Raw genomic sequence first — 19,823 nt, forward strand, 5'->3', positions numbered from 1 at the left:
AGTATTTTCATGGCTTTCTCTTGTATATGTGTATGCATGTGTATGAGTGCATGCAGAAGGTTGCACACACACACACGTGTGTGTGTGTGTGTGTGTGTGTGTGTGTGTGTGTGTGTGTGTGAACACACATATGTAGGCCGCAGGTCAACTGCCTGTGCTATTTTGGCTGTGCCACCAACATTGGTTTTTTTAATTTAAGTATTTTGATTGTTTTTGAGAATTTAATACATGTCTTATATTCACATCAATATACCCATCCCTCTCCTACCTCTAGCTCCTCCTATGTCCTCGCACTCCCTCATGACCTCTTTTATAACTATTTATGGTTAAACACATTTGCATATGCTAAGCCTATTTAATGTGGCCTTTATATATCTCCTGTTGCCATTTTCCTAAACTGCCTTTATTTTTGAGGTAGGGTCTCTCACCTGGCCTGGTACTTACTGCTTAGGCAAGGCTGGCTATCTAAACAGTCCTGGAGATCTGCTTGTCTCTGCCTCTCAAACAGTAGGATTACAAACTATAGCACAAATTCTAATTGATCTTAATACTAAAAATCCAGAGTCAGATATTGAGGTAAATGCTGAAAGATCAAAGAAGTAAAGGAGCCAGCCACTAGAGAGACTTCTTACCTCTACCAAATCCTCAGACAAAAAGGGTGAGCTCATGTCTCTTCCTGCCTTATATTCCTCTCTCTACCCAGCCATATTACTTCCTGTCTCCACCTCCCAAATACTCGGATCAAAGGCATCAGATTCTAAGTGCTGGGATCAAAGGTGTGTTTGTGCCACCACTGCCTGGCATCTATGGCTAGCTCCTCTGATCTTCAGGAAAGCTGTTTATGTTAGAGCACAAACAAAATATCACCACATTTTCCCCTTTTTGTCTAAAATGAAAAAGAAGGTATAACTAATATAAGAAAAAGTATATACAAGTACAATAAATGCATACATTATATACAAGCAATAAATACATCAACAATTTTAGCCCATAAACATTTGACAAATTCAGAAAAATACTCCATTATCTAACCTACTGTGGTGAGTGCAAAAGGTTGTCCCTAATTACTTTCTATTCTAGCTTGCATTATCAAAATTATCTCTTAATGTCTCTCAACCTTATACACTTTACATTTTTTTAGTGAAGTTCTTTTCTGAATCTGGTATCAAGGAAAACTATAACTATAAAGTCTTCAACTCCATCAGAGATCCAAGAGGGAAATAATATTACCTGAGTAAGCAGGAAGTGTAAGCAAGTGACTTCCAAAAACCTGAGAAATGACAGAAACAGCTGGCTGCCGACACTATCCAAAGTTCCTCTGCAGCGTTGGGGCGTCCATCCGTCTTTGGCCTACCACAAGCAGTCTCTAACATTCCCACTTTTATGACTCTCTCTCTTTAACTGGTTGTGGGGAAGCATAGAGGGAAAGAGAACACATATTTTCTATTAATTGCAAATATAGAAAGAAAAGGTTAATCTCATCTATATGAAAAGCACTATATAGTTCACCGTAATTACAGTTTTTGGTAAATATCTTCAGTTTTCAAGTTCTTAAATAGTATGCTCAAATTTTTATGAGTGCATACATGTGTTGTATATATGTTGTATATGTTCACATGTGTAGAGGCATATGTGTGTATGTTCACATGTGTGCAAGCATAAATACCTGTTGTGCTTATGTGGAAGCACAAAGCTCATAGTAGGTGTCATTCTCCATTGCTCACCATCTTACGTATGAGATAGGGTCTCTTGCTGAACCCAGAGCTCACCATTTAGGCTAGTCTGGCTAGCCATTTTGCTATGTGGATTCCATGTCTGTCTTCCTGCTCTCAGATGTCCATAGGCTGCCACATCTGTACAGCTTTTTACATGGGTTTTGCAGAGCCAGACTTGATTCCTCATCTTGCATGGCAAATTCTTTACCCTTTGAGACATCTCTGGCATTCTTCAATGTTTTTTAAGTGATTCATATCACCTTCATTAATAATCCTTTATGGAGATTTTGTTGGAAAAAAAAAACAAACAAAGTTCCAGGGTTGCGCCTCAACCTTGTCTATAATCTTCTCACACAGTTTTTATTTTGTGAATGGAAGCTAACCTTGACTTGGGAATCTTCTATGAGCTTTCATAAAGTGTCTGGGTGGCTAGGGAGCACATCATTAACATCACAGCTTTACTATAAACTTGGAAGATGTAGACTTTGAGTAGAAGGCTTTGGTTCTCCAGAGGTTTATTGGAACAAGGTCCGGGCTTTTGCAGAAGTGCTCTGACATCTCCATATACATATGATCCATTTTTTTATTCATGTGGTTCTTGTCCAACTTTTTATTTCTTTAGATATTCATTAATCCATAGATTCATTCCACACTTACTGAGGAATCCAGCCTAGAATCACATCCGGGGATCTAACTTAATTCCAGGTACATAGTAGGATATTGAAAAGTTTTGGCATACAAAAGAGTAAACTGAGTGATTTTAAAAGTTTTCCAATGGCTGCTTCCTGCATGGAACCTCAGTTCCTCTCAGACAGTGTCTCTGGTCCCACTAGTGTGCTCACCAGTGCCTGAGGAAATATCGAGACAGACATGAAAGGTTCTTATGGAGGGAGGTTTGTCAGTATGCTCCAGAATAACCAAAAACTAGAGTCCCTGGAAGAAATTAAATACCTCATCAAATAAGAACAAAGTACAATGGCACATATACCTGGAAATGTAATCGTGAATACCATTATTAGATATACTAGTGAAAAACATTTATTTAAAGTATAAGAAAAAGCACCAAATGAAAAGAAAAAGCACCTAAGAGAAATACAAGCCTGTAGATGTAGGGTCTGAAGTTGGTAGCAAAGGGTCAGCTATCAGAAGACACAGTTTGGGTGTTGTGTCTCCATCATTATTATTTTCTACACGGAAAATCTTCAAAGAGAAGGAGGCAAGTGGAAAACATATGAGTTCATGTGCAAAGAAAGAAACAGAGCTTAGTCACTGAAAGGGCTTAGTGGAGATGGCCAAGTGAGATGGAGACCACAATTGCATCTCCTTCACACAAATCACCACGTAGAGGTAAGATGGAGCAAGAACTTAGAGTATCCCATCTGCTGTGGTACCTGTGTGTCTGGAAAACAGCTCATCTCCCTGAAAGGAGAAGGATGATGAAGTGAACTTGTAATGATTAACCTGGAGCAAGTGGTTGGATGTGTGTTTGTGCCTGGAATCCAGACAAAAGGTGTCTCCTCTTAGCACTGAGGACAGCAACGTCCCATTGGAAGACTCAGGCTCCAAACTTGAGTCTGTCTCCTAGTATGCATACATTAATACTCATGATGATAATTAGAGGTGTGAAAATATAGGAATTTCTAAGAAATTTATTAATTAAAGGCTTTGACTAGACCTCAAATTTTGAGAGGACAATCTAAGGAAATGTGAGAGACAATAAAATAGGTTTTGAAAGAAATTACTTAAAGATGCACATATTGAAACAATTGCATATTATTTGGACTTGGGCTCTCCACAGTTATTATAGATACAAATTTGACTTCCTAAAGGGCTCAGTCATAGAAACTAATGCATTAAGAATAAGGGAGAAATGATAGCCTTTCTACTTTTACTCTGAGTACCTTTAAATTACTATGTCCAACTCTGATGATAACCAATTTAAAGAAGAATTGACAAAATATATAGAAAAGCAATCGTTTAGTTTCATTTCATTATTAACTTATATAACAAACCCAATGGTCATTTTTAGTTAAGGTTTGTCTAGCCAATCTTTATGGATGGGCCTTGCATTCTGAAAATGGACATTTATTATAGTTGTCACACAAAATGTTCGATTTTCAATATTCAGTAATCCAGTTTCTCAGTACTGTCATTTCTCATAAAAATATCTTAGATAATTCCATTCTTTTCTATCATTGTAAAAAAATTAACAGGAGTTGAATTAAGGATTCATTAAGTAAGGATGCATGGTCTCTTGGACTATATCACCAAGCTATGGCCATGAGAAGAGGAACATTCTCATGGAATTTTCCAGGGAGGGATTCGGTCTGTTATAAACAGCAGGAGCCCTCAGTAGGTGGTCTTTTTTTTTTTTTTTGATCGTCAAAGTTTCATAATTTTGGAAGTTTTTGTTCTCTAGACCAAACTATGAAGTTATATCTAAACCCCAAATATTTGCCAAGTGAGACAGATGTTTCTACAAACAAGTAGTTATTTGAAGTCTAATAACTCAAGCATTCATTTCATCTGCACATAATTATTTCCCATGGAAAAAAAAATCATCCAAGGTGATACACCCAGAAGAAATAGAAGGTTGTAGTATCGAAAGGATAGGCTTCAAATTTGGGTCTTGTCTTGTTGCTTAACGTCTGTAAGACAAAGCTTAGATGTGAATATTCTTAAGGCTAAGAATCTCATCTGTAAGGCAGAAGAGGTAATAATGCTGCATAGTCACAAGGGCTGTTTGAAGTTTAAATGAGAGACAACACATGAAAGCCTTAGCCTGGTGCCTGTCTCACAGTCAGCATCTGTAAATGGCAGCATGAGGACCGTTTTTGGCAAAACACATGTCTGGCTCCTGGCCCTTCTCACTGTACTCTTTTAACAAATAGACTGAAGACCTGCTGCCTTTCCCCTTGGCTGGGAACCCTCTTGCGTCTGTATTAGTTGTCTCATAAAAACATTAGGAGGATGCCTTATTTTTATTTTATATTTTAAAAGTTTTTGCTTGGCTAACATCTGCTAACACCCACTCAAACAAGGTTTCTCTATCTTTCTGTGTTTTGTTTAATAGCTATCCTGTGGCCTAGTGGAGACTCGGGAGTGTTCTAGAGAACTGTTTTGTTTCTTTCTTCATGGCCAAGTTGAGGACAGGATTCTACTGAACTATGTTTTCGATGTAGATTAATTTATTTCCACTATTTTCAAACATTAGTGAATAAGGTGGATTAACTTACAAAAGTCACTTTAACATCAGTTTTAACCAACTCAGACTTAACTAGGATTTGACACAGTCGGTTTATATCCCAAATGACTATAAGACTAGACAGAGTGGAGCTCATGATGCTTCAAGAAGGTACTGTGGTTTTGGCATGATGTGCACATGCAGTGTTTGGAAGAAGAAAAGATGAGAAAAGGACAGTAAATTGAGTTGCAATCACCCTCCTGCCTCGGGAATTCATATATCTTACCATTGGCATGAGATGTTGTCTCCTTATTGATGACATGCACAGAACAGTGGCCTCCCAAGTCATTTAAATGCTACAGAGGAACAATGTAATTTATATTGTATTTACTTTTATCTTCAATATTGGGTTTTCCTTATAGATATTATACAGATTAATGATGTTACTCTCTGTCACTTGAGGCAATGAGCTATCGCACACTCCTGTGGACAGGGTTGTATTTTCTCAGGCATATAATCAGACAAGATCAAGCGTGTTCAGAATGACATGGCCCTAGACAAAAGACAAATAATCCATTCAAAAATTTTGGGGATTTCCAATCCATTTGCTTCTTGTCAGCCTGGGGTGCTAACCACACCCAAAGAGCATACCTGAAAAGAGGTCTTTGCTCTTCAGCTTTTTGAGTGTGTGTGTGTGTGTGTGTGTGTGTGTGTGTGTGTGTGTGTTTATGGTGTATGCATATATGTACCTATATGTGCAGGTGGAGTCACCTGTGTATATATGAGGTCTCCAGTGGTCAACTTTACATGTCTTCCTTATTTGTCTCCTTATTTTTATCTGTTATTCATAGTAGGATATCAATGTCTCCAATTATTTTATTGGGTTTTTTTTTTTTTTTGAGACAGGGTTTCTCTGTGTAGTTTTGGTGCCTGTCCTGGCTCTCACTCTGTACACCAGGCTGGCTTCAAACTCACAGAGATCCACCTGGCTCTGCCTCATAAGTGCTGGGATTAAAGGCATGTGTGGGATTAATGTCTCCAATTATTAAGGATAATTTTTCCTTTTATCAATCCATATTGGGACTCTGTTGTTATATGTATATATTTTTGTAACTGGCATGTATTTTTAATCAAAGTTAGAGCGTATTGTGAGAAGATTTCAATATAGCCATAAGCTTGGGTCTCAGGAGAAAGAGCTATCTCAAGGAAACAGCTGTTTTCACATATAAAGGGTGTGGGTTTCTGAGGAGTCACCAATGGTATACATTCTTGAGATACAGATTTTTAGCTTTATTTTTAAGGGTGTGCACTGAGGGTTATAGCTAGCACCTAAATAAACAATATGTTTCAAGCATAATAATATTTTTCAATGAATAGCATTTTAAATTTATTTGTGCATCATTTTTGCTTCCAGGAAGCGTCCTTCTTCCCTTCCTTTACGCTAATGCCCTTCTCCCATTGTCTGCTAGTCAAGTTCCTGCTATTGCTCCTATGAGAAATAAGAAAAGACAACCTTCCGAATTCACAGTTTCCACTCTTTTATCTTCATCTCTCTTGCTACTTTCACCAGCGTCCTGAATTTATTCCTGCATATTAATTGCTGCCCTGAATTTTCTCTCAACACTTCTTATGGGACATTGGCTAGCACATGGGTTTTTTGTTTGTTTGTTTGTTTGAGATTTTGTTGTTTTGATTACCTAGAGAAATCCTAAAAGCCCAGGACTGATTTGCTGGCTAGTGACTTCTTTGTTGATAATCACATTCTTTCAGTACTATAATTTGTTAGTCCACCGCCTTCAAGTCTCCTTGTACTTTGATGGGAAAACGGCTGCCATACTTCCTGGGATCCCAGTATGTAAGTCATTATTCTCATGCTGATTTTAAGATTTTTCTCTTTCACCTTTTGTTTTAAACAGGTGTGGTTATATTACAGGTGTCTTTGGTGTTTTTTAAGTTGGAGTTTATTAAGCTTATCAAATATGAAAACTAATGTTAAGTTTATAAATGTGAAAATAAATGCTTTTCTTCTGACTTGGTAGATTCAGCCACTCTCTTTTTTCTTTTTCTTTTCTTTTTTTTTAAAGACAGGGTTTTTCTGTGCAGCTTTGGCTGCTCTGGAACTCATTCTGTAGACCAGGATGGCCTAGAACTCAAGAGATCTGCCTGCCTCTGCCTCCCAAGTGCTGGAATCAAAAGCATGTGCTACCATCACCTGGCTCACTTGTTCTTTAAGTAATTCTGAATCATTTTCTCTCCTGTTCTCAAGACCATCCATTACGTTTGATAATGTCCTATACATGTCAAAAGATTTGTGCACCTTTCTTCATTTTTCATATTTATCCCTTCTAAAACTGAGTTATCCCACTTGACCTATCTTCACATCCACGGACTATTTCTTCTTCCAATGTGCTTCTCAAACATGCTGTTGAGCCCTTATTGAATTTTGGAACTCCGGAGTTTCTAGTTGGCTCTTTAAATCAATCCCATCCCTTCATTAGCTCTCTGTGTTTCATAAAGTGCAATCTATGTTCCCCCTTCCTTTAGCTCTCCAAGCAAAGCATCTTAGACCTTTGGAGAGAGGGGGCTTAGGAGAAGACAGAAGAGCTGATGTAAAATGTGGTCTTGTAAATCCACTATCTGGACTTTCTAGAAAAGAGCCTATTCTGCTTCTTGCCCCATGGATGGCCATGCTCTATTTTCCTTGTCCATCTTGGCTTTTGTTGAAAAGTCATCTAAAATAATGCATGGTGACAGTTCTAATTCTTAAAATCCTATTCTCGTGCCTCTGTGGTTCTTATTATTGCCACTGCCAAGACTTTTCTGGTTGTTCCCTGTTAATGTAGTGAGTGTGTAGTTCCTGATAGTCACCAAAATGTCCATATTCTGATTCCAGAGATTGTTACTATGGGAAGTCATATATTAAAAGGGAATTAAGTTGGAAGATCAAATTAGGATTATTAATCATCTCTACTTTAAGTAGGGGATGTATCCCTGATTATTTGGAAGGAGGCAAGGTAATCATGAGGATCACTAAAAGGAGAAGAAGTGTGTATAATCTCAGACTGGTATGACCGGCCTCAATGAGAGATGAAGAAGGCCACCGCCAAGGAATGCAGATGACCTCTACAATTAGGAATAGCCAAGGAAAAAGCTTATCCTCTTTTACTTCCCCAGAGAGGAATTCAGCTGTGTTGGCACCTTGGTTTGCACCTAAGGAGGCTGTGTTGAACTTCTGACCTGCAGTTCTGTCTTGCTATAAACATGATTAACTGTAGAAGCAACAGAAAGTAATTTAGTGGCCTCTCTGAACAAATCAAATAAAGTCTGTTTATAATATCCCTGAGAGGAGAAGTTTGCACTAAGAGAATTCTAAGTCTAATTAAATAATGACAAATCCTGCAAATGAGTCCCAGGACAAATGATAGCAGCTATCTTGGAAGGATGGGATTTAGTTTTTGTATTATTTTATTTTATGTGTTTGGGTGTTTTTCCTACATGTATGTCTGTGCAACACATGTATGCCTGGAATTTGCAGAGCCAGAAAAGTGTGTAAGATTCTTTGCAGCTGAAGTTACAGGTGGTTGTGAGCCACCATGTGGGTGCTGGGAATGGAACCCAGGATCCTTTGGAAGAGCAGTCAGTACTCTTAACTGAATTGTCTCTCCAGCTCCCTCATGAAGTTTTTAATTAGCTTCAAATTTATTCTACCTACTTTGATATCTGCTCCAATGTTTTCACTGAGAGTGTGGACATTCTACCCACTTTGGTATCTGCCCTAATGTTCCTACTGAGAGAGTGGACTATTTGTTTTGGGATTTTGATTTTAATTTTTCTGGCTTTTTCCCCCCGTTTTGTGTATTCGTGTTTTGCCTGCATATGTGTGTGTACACCACTTGCATGCCTGGGTCCCTTGGAGGTAAAAAAAAAAAGAGCATAGGAATCTTCTGGAACTGGAGTTAGGGATGAGCCACAATGTGAGTGATATGACTCAAACTCAGGTCCTCTGCAAGAAAAAGTGCTCTGAACTGCTGAGCCATCTCTCCAGCCCAGACCAATTGTTTTTAAGTTTGGATGAGGTGTGGTGAGTGGTGGGAGTGGGGTGAGTTAAAAAGTCACAAGTTCAGCATTTTTAATGAAGTCGGCCTTGTTTGTTTGTTTTTTTATTAAACACTTCACTTCTGAGTGGTTACACAACTTGGGTTAGTTTTTCGAATTCTGAAAAGGCTGATTTTTGGTAACTTTTCCAATGTTATTATTTCCCTAATTGAGGAATAGATTTGCCAAGACCGTCCTCTCTCATCGTTGCTGAAATTCAATCTTTTTCTTCTTGAGCTATTGATGTGAGAATTGGCCAGACCACTCCACAGCCCCGGTGCTTCTGATTCCCACCATAGCTTTATTGTAGCAGCTGTGACTGTCAAAGCCGTCACCCAGCACTTCAGTCCAGAAGGCTTTAAGCAAGTGTTTTAGTGAGTGTGGTGGGGAATGTGCCATGTACTGGCTGTTATTCTTTTCACAGTTGGAAAAGTCAGGTAGCTCTGGCAGCCATGTTTAGAGCGTTGTTCATTCTTAAACTCTGGGTGAATAATGAGAACTCAGTGTACCAAACGGAAAAACCCACAAAGCTAAACAGGAAGGGTTAAAACACTGAACTACTACAGGAATGCAAAAGGAAGTATGGGAGTGATGAAGTGAGTTCTAGGGTGAGTTTTGACCTCCAGAAAAACAGACGTCTGCCTCCCAGAGAACTCTACCTCTGATCACAAACTTTATTATCACCTTATCAGATAACAGCTTTGAATCTTCTTGTCTCTCAGATTCTTGTTTTTCTTTGGTGGTAATCTCTGCTTTTTGCTTTGTTGTGATAAATTAATTATAATAAACTAAGAAGCTTTATTCCTAGCCTCTTAAGTTTACTGTGTTGGTCTTTTCCTAGGTGTTGAGTTGAAAACTTAGAATATTTATTTCCATTATTTAATTAGGACTTAAGAGTTTGCTGATATGATACCCTGCTATGGTGACAGCAGCAGCTTCCAGTATCTGTTGACCTCTTTCTGATTATGTTTTTTTCTAAACATACCAAGTTTGTCTTGATTTTATCTTTAATGGGTTTTTTTTTTTTTTTTTAAATCTCAGGTACATAGTTTAATGATTTTGATACTGATTCCTTTTCCTTTCATTGTAACTCCATTAAATGTGCTCATACTGACCATTATTTCGTGGCTTAACAAGCTCGAGGCATTTGCAAAGCATGCCTACTCTCCGGTACCTTCAACTATGTCCACGAATTAATAAATCTACATGGGTAATTTGATTTTTATAGTCCTCTATCACTCTATCTTCATTTCACTATACAGTTGATTTCTGAGTGTTCTTTTGAATTTTGTATTTGTTCAACCCATAAAACATTGTAGTTATGAAGGACTGTTCATGAATTATAACACTTTAATGAATATGAAGCAAGTTGCTTTGTCATGCTTAATGATTTTTGTTTACATACTAATTTGTTGTATATTAATGTCCAGTTATTGTCTGGGGCTTATTTCCATTCAATTTTTTATGTTAATGCTTTTTGAGAAGCATGTGTGTGTGTGTGTGTGTGTGTGTGTGTGTGTGTGTGTGTGTGTGTGTTGTGTTCACCTGGAATAAATTGAAAAGTACTTTTAACTCAAAGGAAATAATTTTAAAACCTAATTTTTCAAAATAAAAAAATCAAAGCCAGTGGTGGTGCATGTCTTTAATCCTGGCCCTTGGGAGGCAGGGGCAGGTGGATCTCTAAGAGTTCAAGGCCAACCTAATCTACAGAGTGATTTCCAGGACAGCAAGGGCTACACCCTGTCTTGAAAAACAAAACAACAACAAAAATTTATTTTAATTAATTAAAAACATTTAACTTAAATTTGCAATCTTGATTTATTTCCTTGTTAGATTTTTACCACCAACATTGTATTCTAATCTGTAAAACACATTATTTCTAAAAATTTGAATGCCAATTTATATCTACAGTTTCATCCCCGAGTAAGAAGAGATCATAAGATTCTTACCCTGGAAATCTTCCCACACCTCTTGAGTTATTATTGGGATATCACACTGATGTTCCAAGTTGTTTTTTGTGAATTTCTGTTTTCCATGAATACAAAATAACAGCAGCAGCATTAATAGTGATTGCCTAAAGTTGGAATGTTCTTTTTCATTTTAAATTTATATAAAAAAGAAAAACCTTTTATTTTCCCACAGAAATTATTCTAATTTTTAAAAAGATTAGGAAAGTCTTGCACAAAATAAAGTTGGATATTTTCAGGCACATTCATTCTTTCATTGGGAGAATTCATATGGGTAAATTACCTAATTACGAAAGTATTTCATCCTTAGTTCAGTCAGGTGAACTGAATTTAAAAATTATACTTTTAACTTTGTTTCTTTTTCTTTTACTTTGGGGATTATAATATAATTACATCATTTCTCCCTTCCCTGTCCTCCCTCGAAACCCTCCCGTACACCCTCCTGTTCTCCTTCAAATTCATGTCCTGTTTTTCTTTTCATTAATTGTTACATGCACGTATGTATGTGTGTATGAATATGCATATGCATAAATATTTCTACATTTAGCCTTACTCAGTCTGTATAATGTTACTCGTATATATGTTTTCAGGGCTGACCATTTGGTGCTGGATAACAAGTTGGTGTTCTCTTCCCTGGAAAAGACTATTTTCCTACTCTGAGCATTTCTTAGTTTCCTGTAGTTCTGTGTTAGGCTTAAGGCCCTGTGGGCTTTCTTCTGTCCACTTTGACATGTCTGTTGTTGATGTCCGTGTTCATCTCATGTGTAGGCAGTCATGTTGGTGAGACTTTATGGATATAGCTTCTGACATTCCTAGGAGACATAACCTCACAGCAAACTCTCTGATCCTCTCAATTTTCTTTTACTACACTAGAATTCTATTTTCCTGCCTGATCACAGAGAAAGAGATGACCCAGAAATCTATACAATCTTTTACCTGTTTTTCAATTCTCTTTAATAGTACACTTTACTTTTGTTCCAAATGGCCCCAACTATTTGAGGAAGACAGAAGCATATAATTTTCACCTAGATAACAATTTCAGTTTAAATATCATGTTTGTGTGAGCTCATTGTATGCTTGGACCTTGCAGAACCTCCCAGCCTGGACGATGCAGGAAAGATGCTGAATGAGACAGTGGTGGTGAACAACCCCATTCAACTGGAGTGTAGAGCAGCAGGCAATCCTGTTCCTGGTATGTTTGCTTTGCCTCTTTGCAACTGATTAACATTTAGCATTTCTGAGAATAGAAAAGTTGGTGTGGGTATAATGTACCAATTTGTAACAAAGGAAAGTAATAGTGTACATTTCACGTGGTAGTCTCATTAGGGAGATGATATTTTAAAATTTTCAATAGCTTTTAACTCAATGGAAGAATCTTTCCACTTGATGTAGAACTTTTAAACTCCTTAATCATCCTGTCTGTATTGTGGTCACAAAGCTTACCATTGTATTTTATGTCCATGTATTTTGAAAAAGATACTGTAAATTTTTTTAAAGAATATTAGGGGTTGGGGATTTAGCTCAGTGGTAGAGCGCTTGCCTAGCAAGTGCAAGACCCTAGGTTCAATCCTCAGCTCAAAAAAAAAAAAAAGAATATTAATGGAGTTGGATGAACTAAGCTGATTCTTAATTATAATCATTCTAATGACCTGTCACTTTTTCTGTATCTCCCTATCACTGGTGGGCTGTTTTTGTGAACTGATGACAATGTAAAAACATTGAATCCAATATTATACATGATATATTGTTTTGATTTAACATGTCAACAATTTTGTAGGAAATGTACAATAACATAAATAGAATAAGCTAAAAATTTTACCATCAAGCAGTGTTGACATATTAGAAACAATGTAGAGAATGTCTTTCATTGATTCAATTCCTAAACTCATTGATTGGACTCAGTAGTCCAGGATTTCTTAGGATTATCTTCTCTTAAAAATCAATCCTCAAGAGATATTTAAGCCAATTAAACTCAAACAATAAGTATAAGAATAAGGCATTTTTAGTTAGATGTATCTTAGTATATTTATTTCAGATCCAACTTAGTAGATTGACTTTTGAAAGAAAAATTTTACTTCTCCCCTTCACCCTTCAGTTATTACATGGTACAAAGACAACCACCTACTCTCGGGTTCTACAAGTGTAGTCTTCCTGAACAGAGGGCAGATCCTTGATATTGAAAAGACTCAAATCTCGGATGCTGGCATCTATAAATGTGTAGCCATCAACTCTGCTGGAGCTACAGAATTGTTTTACAGCCTACAAGTTCATGGTAAGTGCTACATCTCTCAGATTCATCTTTGGTTAATGACTCCTGCATAATGACCATATGCTCTTATAAAATTCTTGTGTGATAGTGAACAGAAGTTTGCTACTGATATCTTTACTTGGATAAACATTCTTATTCCTGAAACCTATTTAAATGCCCAGTTTTCACTTGCTGTTGAACCTCAACTTTAGATTATTTGTTGAAATAACCAGTGATGTCTTTGTCAGCTAATAGCAACACCATCTTTTCTAATTACTCTAACACTCATGGGTGTTAAAAAACTATGTCTAAGTAATTATCTCAAGGAAAACTTTTTAAGAGGCATTGATAATTAGAATACAGCAGTAGATGTAATGGAGAAAAGTATATGTACACACACACACACACACACACACACACACACACACACTTCTGGAAATTAATAACTCATATCTAAGAATTCACTCATGAACAGATAAAACCAATCCCCTGAATTTGGATGAAAAAGCCTGATGTGGTAGCACCCAGTTGGTATCTCAGCACTCCTATGCCAAAATGGGTGTTAGAGATAGGAGGATCGCTCTGAAGCTCGAGAGCCATCTAGCATGGAGTACACAGCCCAGCAGAAACATGTGAGTGCATATACACAGACACACAGACACACAGACACACACACACACACACACACACACACACACACACACACACACAGTTTGTCTGGCAACTGCGACACTGATACTTGCTCTACATACAGGATTACTGTGATTAGATCTCAGATAAGATGTGAAACACTCAGCCAAAACAAATAAGGAAGAAATTTATCTGTAAAAAAATCATTATGGAGATTATGTATGGTCTTCATTATCCTGTGGCGACAACATGCATCATTTTTTTTCTTCTTTTCAGTGCCTCCTTCGATCTCAGGTAGCAGTTCCATGGTGGAGGTGGTGGTGAATAATCTAGCAAGGTTGGAATGTGAAGCCAGGGGCATCCCTGCCCCCAGTCTGACCTGGTTGAAAGATGGGAGCCCTGTCTCTAGCTTCGCTAACGGAGTACAGGTATCTTCTTTTCTGTGACCAACATGTTCAACACAGGCTACTCAGACTCATGATGTAGTTGACAAGATTTGGAGAACAAGAGTTAGTAAGTGTTATTTTCAATAAGAGTGTGTGCACAAGCACCCACAAATGCCTGTGTGTGTGTGTGTGTGTATGTGTGTGTACATAATATAAAACTCATATATGTGTATATATGAGTTCCCATCTCTCACAGGTGGGTGTTAAGTTTAACCCATTAGATAGCTGTTCTTTCTTGCCCATGCCTGTTTCTGTTCCTGGCATACGGAATACTCATCAACAAAAATCACAAGAAATTTCTGGTAGGATTTTGTTTAAATGTCTGGAAATAATGAATCAGTGAGGCATGTGTGTGTCCATAAAAACATCAAAGAATGAAGTAGAGAAAATCATAATGGAAATATTGTGAGAAATGAAATCTGAGTCTCTGAAAATTATAAAAGCAGTCCATTGATTTTGAGTTAAAAACACAGAAGCACCCTTGGCTCTGAGTTAGAAACACAGAAGCCTGTACACAGACATTCCTGGTTTTATTGTGCTTTTGTTTCATGCTCCATTGAAGATATTATATTTTTATTTTTTTAACAAATGGACATTTTGTGCCAACTGTGGATTGAGTAAGTTTCTCAGCCCCTTTCCAGCAGCTCAGATGGTCACTGATGCTTTTAAGCAACAAAATAGTATTTAACTGATAAATATATACTCTGCTTTAGACTTAATGTTATTGTACACTTAATAGTCTACAGGCTAGCACTTTAATACACACAGAGGAGCCACCATTCTGTATGGCTTGTTTTGTTACAATATTTTGTCCTTGCAGTGATCTGAAATCTAACTCAAAGCACCTCTAATAGGTGCTTGTGTTGATATAAAATTTAACTTATTTTGCCCAACACAGAATATAGTTTTGGCATTCTATTTTTTAATTCAGTTGTTCAGAATTGATTATCATAAAAGACATGAAGTTCAAGTCAATATTAAAAGATAATTGCTAGATCTGTGGGATAATATAACAATGAATGTGACTTTTATTTTTTGGTTAATACTGTTGTGATGTTTAAACTATTTTAGCCAAGAAAGTCTTGGAGAATGGCTTCTTTTTATTCCCTCTTCTCTTAGGTATGCTTTTCATGATCTCCTCCTTGAAAATTTGTGTAAATGATAAAAAGAATACACCTACTATTTTCATGGGTGTATTGGTTAGTTGGCTTTGTTTCTATTGGCAGGTTCTCTCTGGGGGTCGCATCTTAGCTCTGACCAGTGCACAAATGAGTGACACAGGAAGGTACACCTGTGTGGCAGTGAACGCTGCTGGAGAGAAACAGAGGGACATCGACCTCAGAGTATATGGTAAGACAAGCTGGCTGTGTGCTGAAATAGGTCTTGAGGGAGATTGTTGATGAGAAGGAGAAATAGATAAAATGATGATTTTGCTAAATTAGTTCAAATCAAATTCTATTTCTGCTTTATGTTTGAGTCTGATTCATTTTAATCCTTTTTCGTTCTAAGATATTGGGGCTGGGGAGATGATTCAGAGCATCAAAGTACTTGTGTAAACATGAGAGGTTGTTGAGCTTAACTTTCTGATACCCACGTAAAAAGCTGCATGGTCTTATGTGCTCATAACCTAAATGTTGGGTGCTAGAAACAGAGAGCTATCTCCCAGGAGCTCATTGGCCAGCTAGTGTAGCCAATGAGAGAGCTCAGGTTCAGTGGGAGACCTTGTTTCTAGGGAATTAGAGGAGAGCAATAGAGACAGCTCACATGCTGCTCTGGCTTCTGTGCCATACACATATACCCCAGTTACATATAACAACGTGGCACACACTCCCAGAAATAAAATTTTAATTCAAATGTATACATAGTGTATAGTGTAGGGTATTCTTTAAAGCATTCAGAAGACCATGACTACAACTAGCAGCTCAACAAATAGGAAGACATAATTTAACTATAGTAAATGTCTGTTGAAAAAGCTCTCTTTATGTATTTTGCTCAAAACCATGCTTCATTGCTTTTAATTATACAAGAGACCTATTTTGTTATCGGGCCAATATTCTTGAGTGGTAGGGTGTTTGAGAAATAATAAATTAAGCTAGACATGAATTCAGATAAAATTTATAATTTTCCTACTCACAATGCAATAAAATGATCTAGGTGGGGGTAGATTCCATCTCAGAATAAGTCCCCCAGAATAATGCTGGGGCTTCACTGGCCTCAGTTCAGAGATGGTATTTGTCATTCTACAGCTTGGCATACCTTGTTGTGTAAACAGCCATAAAGAAAGCATGCCCTTTTAAAATTCTGCAGAAAACCTAAGACAAACATATACAGTTATGATAATTTTTATCCAACAAGGACAAACTTAATTCAAAATTTGATCAAACTATAGAACTGGCCATTCTGTATATAGATTCCTGGCCAAAGCATATGAATGTGTCTGTTTTCATGGGTCCTTACAGTGCCATTAAATGTGCCTATTTACTACTTCATTGTATTCTTGAACCATCCATATATCTTTACCCTAGTGTGTCACCTACAAAAATCAATCCCAATGTTTTCTGGTGCTCAGAAGTTGCCTTACGCTCACTATGCGTCAATACCTTGTATGATGCTCAGTGACCAGGGATGCCACAGATCCCTGCAAAGATGCTCCCCTACTCTGTTCCATACATTGTATGAGGTATTTTCTCCTTTATTGTCCATTCATTCATGGTTAACTCAAGCCATACACCTAAAGACCCACAGATGTACCCCTTGTTTCCTCTTTCCCTCTGAAGCAATCTGGTAGCAGAGAACTCTGATGACTACAGGCACAGAATGTTGCTAGTCAGTCTACATTGATCATCACTTTACCACATGCTGGAGTACTGACCCCGGAACACCAGCCTTTAGACTGCAGGAACATTCCTTATTATCACAATCTTATTTCTACCAAAGCGTTTGGAAAGCCCTTTTAGACGCCAGTCCAAATACAGGGAGAGAAGTTCTTCGTGTGACCACAAAACCAAAACCAAACAATAACCACAACAAAAAAACAACTGTATTTTATTTTATTATTACTATTTAATTTTATAACTTAATTTAATTTTACATATCAGCCACAGATTCCCCTGTTCTCCCTCCTCCCCCACCTTGCTCTCCCCCCAATCCACCCCCCCATTCCCATCTCCTCCAGGGCAAGCACTCCCCTGGGGATTCAGCTCAGCCTGGTAGATTCATTCAGTTGAGGCAGGTCCAGTCCCCTCCTCCCTTCACCGAGGCTGAGCAAAGTGTCCCAGCATAGGCCCCAGGCTCCAAAAAGCCAGCTCATGCACTAAATAAATAAATAAATAAATAAATAAATAAATAAATAAAACAAAAAACTACTGTAAATATAGTCCAGAGTTGTCAAGGAATTTAGTGAGAGTTTGCCAAGGAAATCTCCCCTACGCTCTTTCAGAGTGGCCCTCCTGTAGCCGACTCGGTTTTGTTCTTTACCTTTTCCGAAGGTCTATGTATACAGGCCTGAATGAGTCCTTGATGGGCTATGATAGGAGCCTATTCTTGACAAAGTGGCACCTAAGCCACCTGAGAAAGGTTATTTTCCACACACTCAAGGGAAGGTGATTCTTTCAGTGTCTGTCGGACCACATCTCAGTGTCTGACAAGGCTGAGAGCCGGGAGAGTGATCTGAATCCCACTGGGGTTTCAGCTGACGGCCTCCTTCCGTGTAACCATGAGTGTGCCGGACAGCTGGCCACCGACTTAGCGACTTCTCTCTCGTGTCCATTTCCCTGCACAGTCTTTCAAGCCGTAGAAAGCTGGGGTGGCACAGAAGAGCACCCTAGACGACACGTGTGTGGACTGTCAGCCTTGTCAACAGCTGTAGCATTTTGTGTAAACCCTGACCCATCACCTATTTTACATTTTCACACTGGGATGTGGGGGGCTAGAAAGATGATCTCTACATTCCCTTCCTGATGCTTTGAAAGATGTTGCCTTGATGAATATGAAACTTCTTTCTTTTGCAGAAGATAGCTAAATACTGAAATAATATTTCCTTTTAATTCATTCTTGGTTCAAAAATATTTCATGGGTGATTTGTTGTTTTAAAAACCCTAAGGAGGGCCATCTAGTTCTATGCAGCTTTTAGATGTAACTGGCAAGAACTTTGGCTTGGAAAAGCTCTTTAAAAATGAAAAATTGGTGAGTAGAATCTCTGCTCCACACAAATACATTCATCAGTAATTTAACATTGACTCTGAATAAAATAAAGCCAATGGCTTACACAAGACTGATTGTGCTCTTCTATCTAAAAGAAAAAGGGAAAACAAAAATAGAGTTCCTCAATGTGTATCTTGTATCTTGATGATTAATGGACACTAATAGTATGCTAGCCTGTTTTATTCTGAAGAAAACTTCATCTTTTGCTTAGTTCCACCCAATATTATGGGAGAAGAACAGAATGTCTCTATCCTCATTAGCCAAACTGTGGAGTTAACTTGTCAAAGTGATGCTGTTCCCCCACCTACTCTCATGTGGTTCAAGGATGGCCGTCCTTTGCTGAAGAAACCAGGCCTCAGTATCTCTGAAAATGGCAGTGTGCTAAAGGTAAGACTAGAATCATCTCAAGTTCCCAGGTACATGGTTCCCTCTCTCCCACCCTCCCTCCCTCGCTGAAGATCGAACCCAGGGCCTTGTGCTTGCTAGTCAAGTGTTCTACCACTGCGCTAAATCCCTAACCCAGTTCTAGAGCTCCTATTTCTGGGACATCACCACTTTTTCTATAAAAACAAAACAAAACAAAACACTAGGACCTTGGTCTTGGGTTGAGAAAACCTGTGTACCCCTCTAGATGAAGTTGAATCTACACAATAGATTTAAGAGAATTCAAAACAAATGTGTCTCATAAATTTCAAAGTGGTTTCCTCTGTGAATGAACTGGAATGAACCCTTGAACCCATGATTTCTTTGCCCATTGTGGGTGGTGCTATTCCTGGGCTGGTGGTCCTGGGTTCTATAAGAAAGAAGGTTGAACAAACCACGAGGAACAAACCAGTAAGTATCACTCCTCCATGGCTTCTATATTAGCTCCTATCTCCAGTTTTCTACCCTGCTTGAATTCCTGCCCTGACTGCCCTCAGTGATGGACTGTGACCTGGAAGTATAAGCAAAATAAACACTTTCTCCCAGCTTGCTTTTGGTCATGGTGTTTCATCACAGTAACACTAACCCTAGTAAGACGGGGAAACATAGTGAGACCCTACCAAGAAAAGAAAAGAAAAAAATAAGGTATGGGGACAAGTCCCAGGAACCTTAACAATTCATGGGCTCACAGGCAACCCTGATGAAAACTTGAAAACTACTCTGCAAGCTTGACATAGTTGTCTTCCTCTGTCAGATGCATCTTTCCTGCTCCTTAGGAAATGCTTTTCCCTGTAGTCCCCACATGATATGAGGGTTTTTTTTTTCTCTTCTGGCTATTGAGGACATATTACTCCCAGCTCTGGTTGAGCACCAGATATTTTCACTTTAATCATTTTGAAATCTTTTTTTCCC

General features: G+C 38.1%; 1 protein-coding gene across 1 annotated transcript in view; it reads left to right on the forward strand.

Moving 5' to 3' along the window:
• Positions 1–19,823, forward strand: part of Hmcn1 (hemicentin 1) — a 439,960-nt gene that overhangs the window by 270,654 nt on the left and 149,483 nt on the right. Inside the window, exons 37-41 of the mRNA XM_036202400.1 lie at positions 12,052–12,153; positions 13,057–13,233; positions 14,116–14,267; positions 15,512–15,635; positions 18,700–18,875. Of these exons, the coding sequence (XP_036058293.1) occupies positions 12,052–12,153; positions 13,057–13,233; positions 14,116–14,267; positions 15,512–15,635; positions 18,700–18,875 (731 nt within the window). The remainder of the gene's footprint in view (positions 1–12,051; positions 12,154–13,056; positions 13,234–14,115; positions 14,268–15,511; positions 15,636–18,699; positions 18,876–19,823) is intronic.

This window comes from Onychomys torridus, chromosome 11 (genome assembly GCF_903995425.1).
Source record: "Onychomys torridus chromosome 11, mOncTor1.1, whole genome shotgun sequence".
Taxonomy (NCBI): Eukaryota; Metazoa; Chordata; class Mammalia; order Rodentia; family Cricetidae; genus Onychomys; species Onychomys torridus.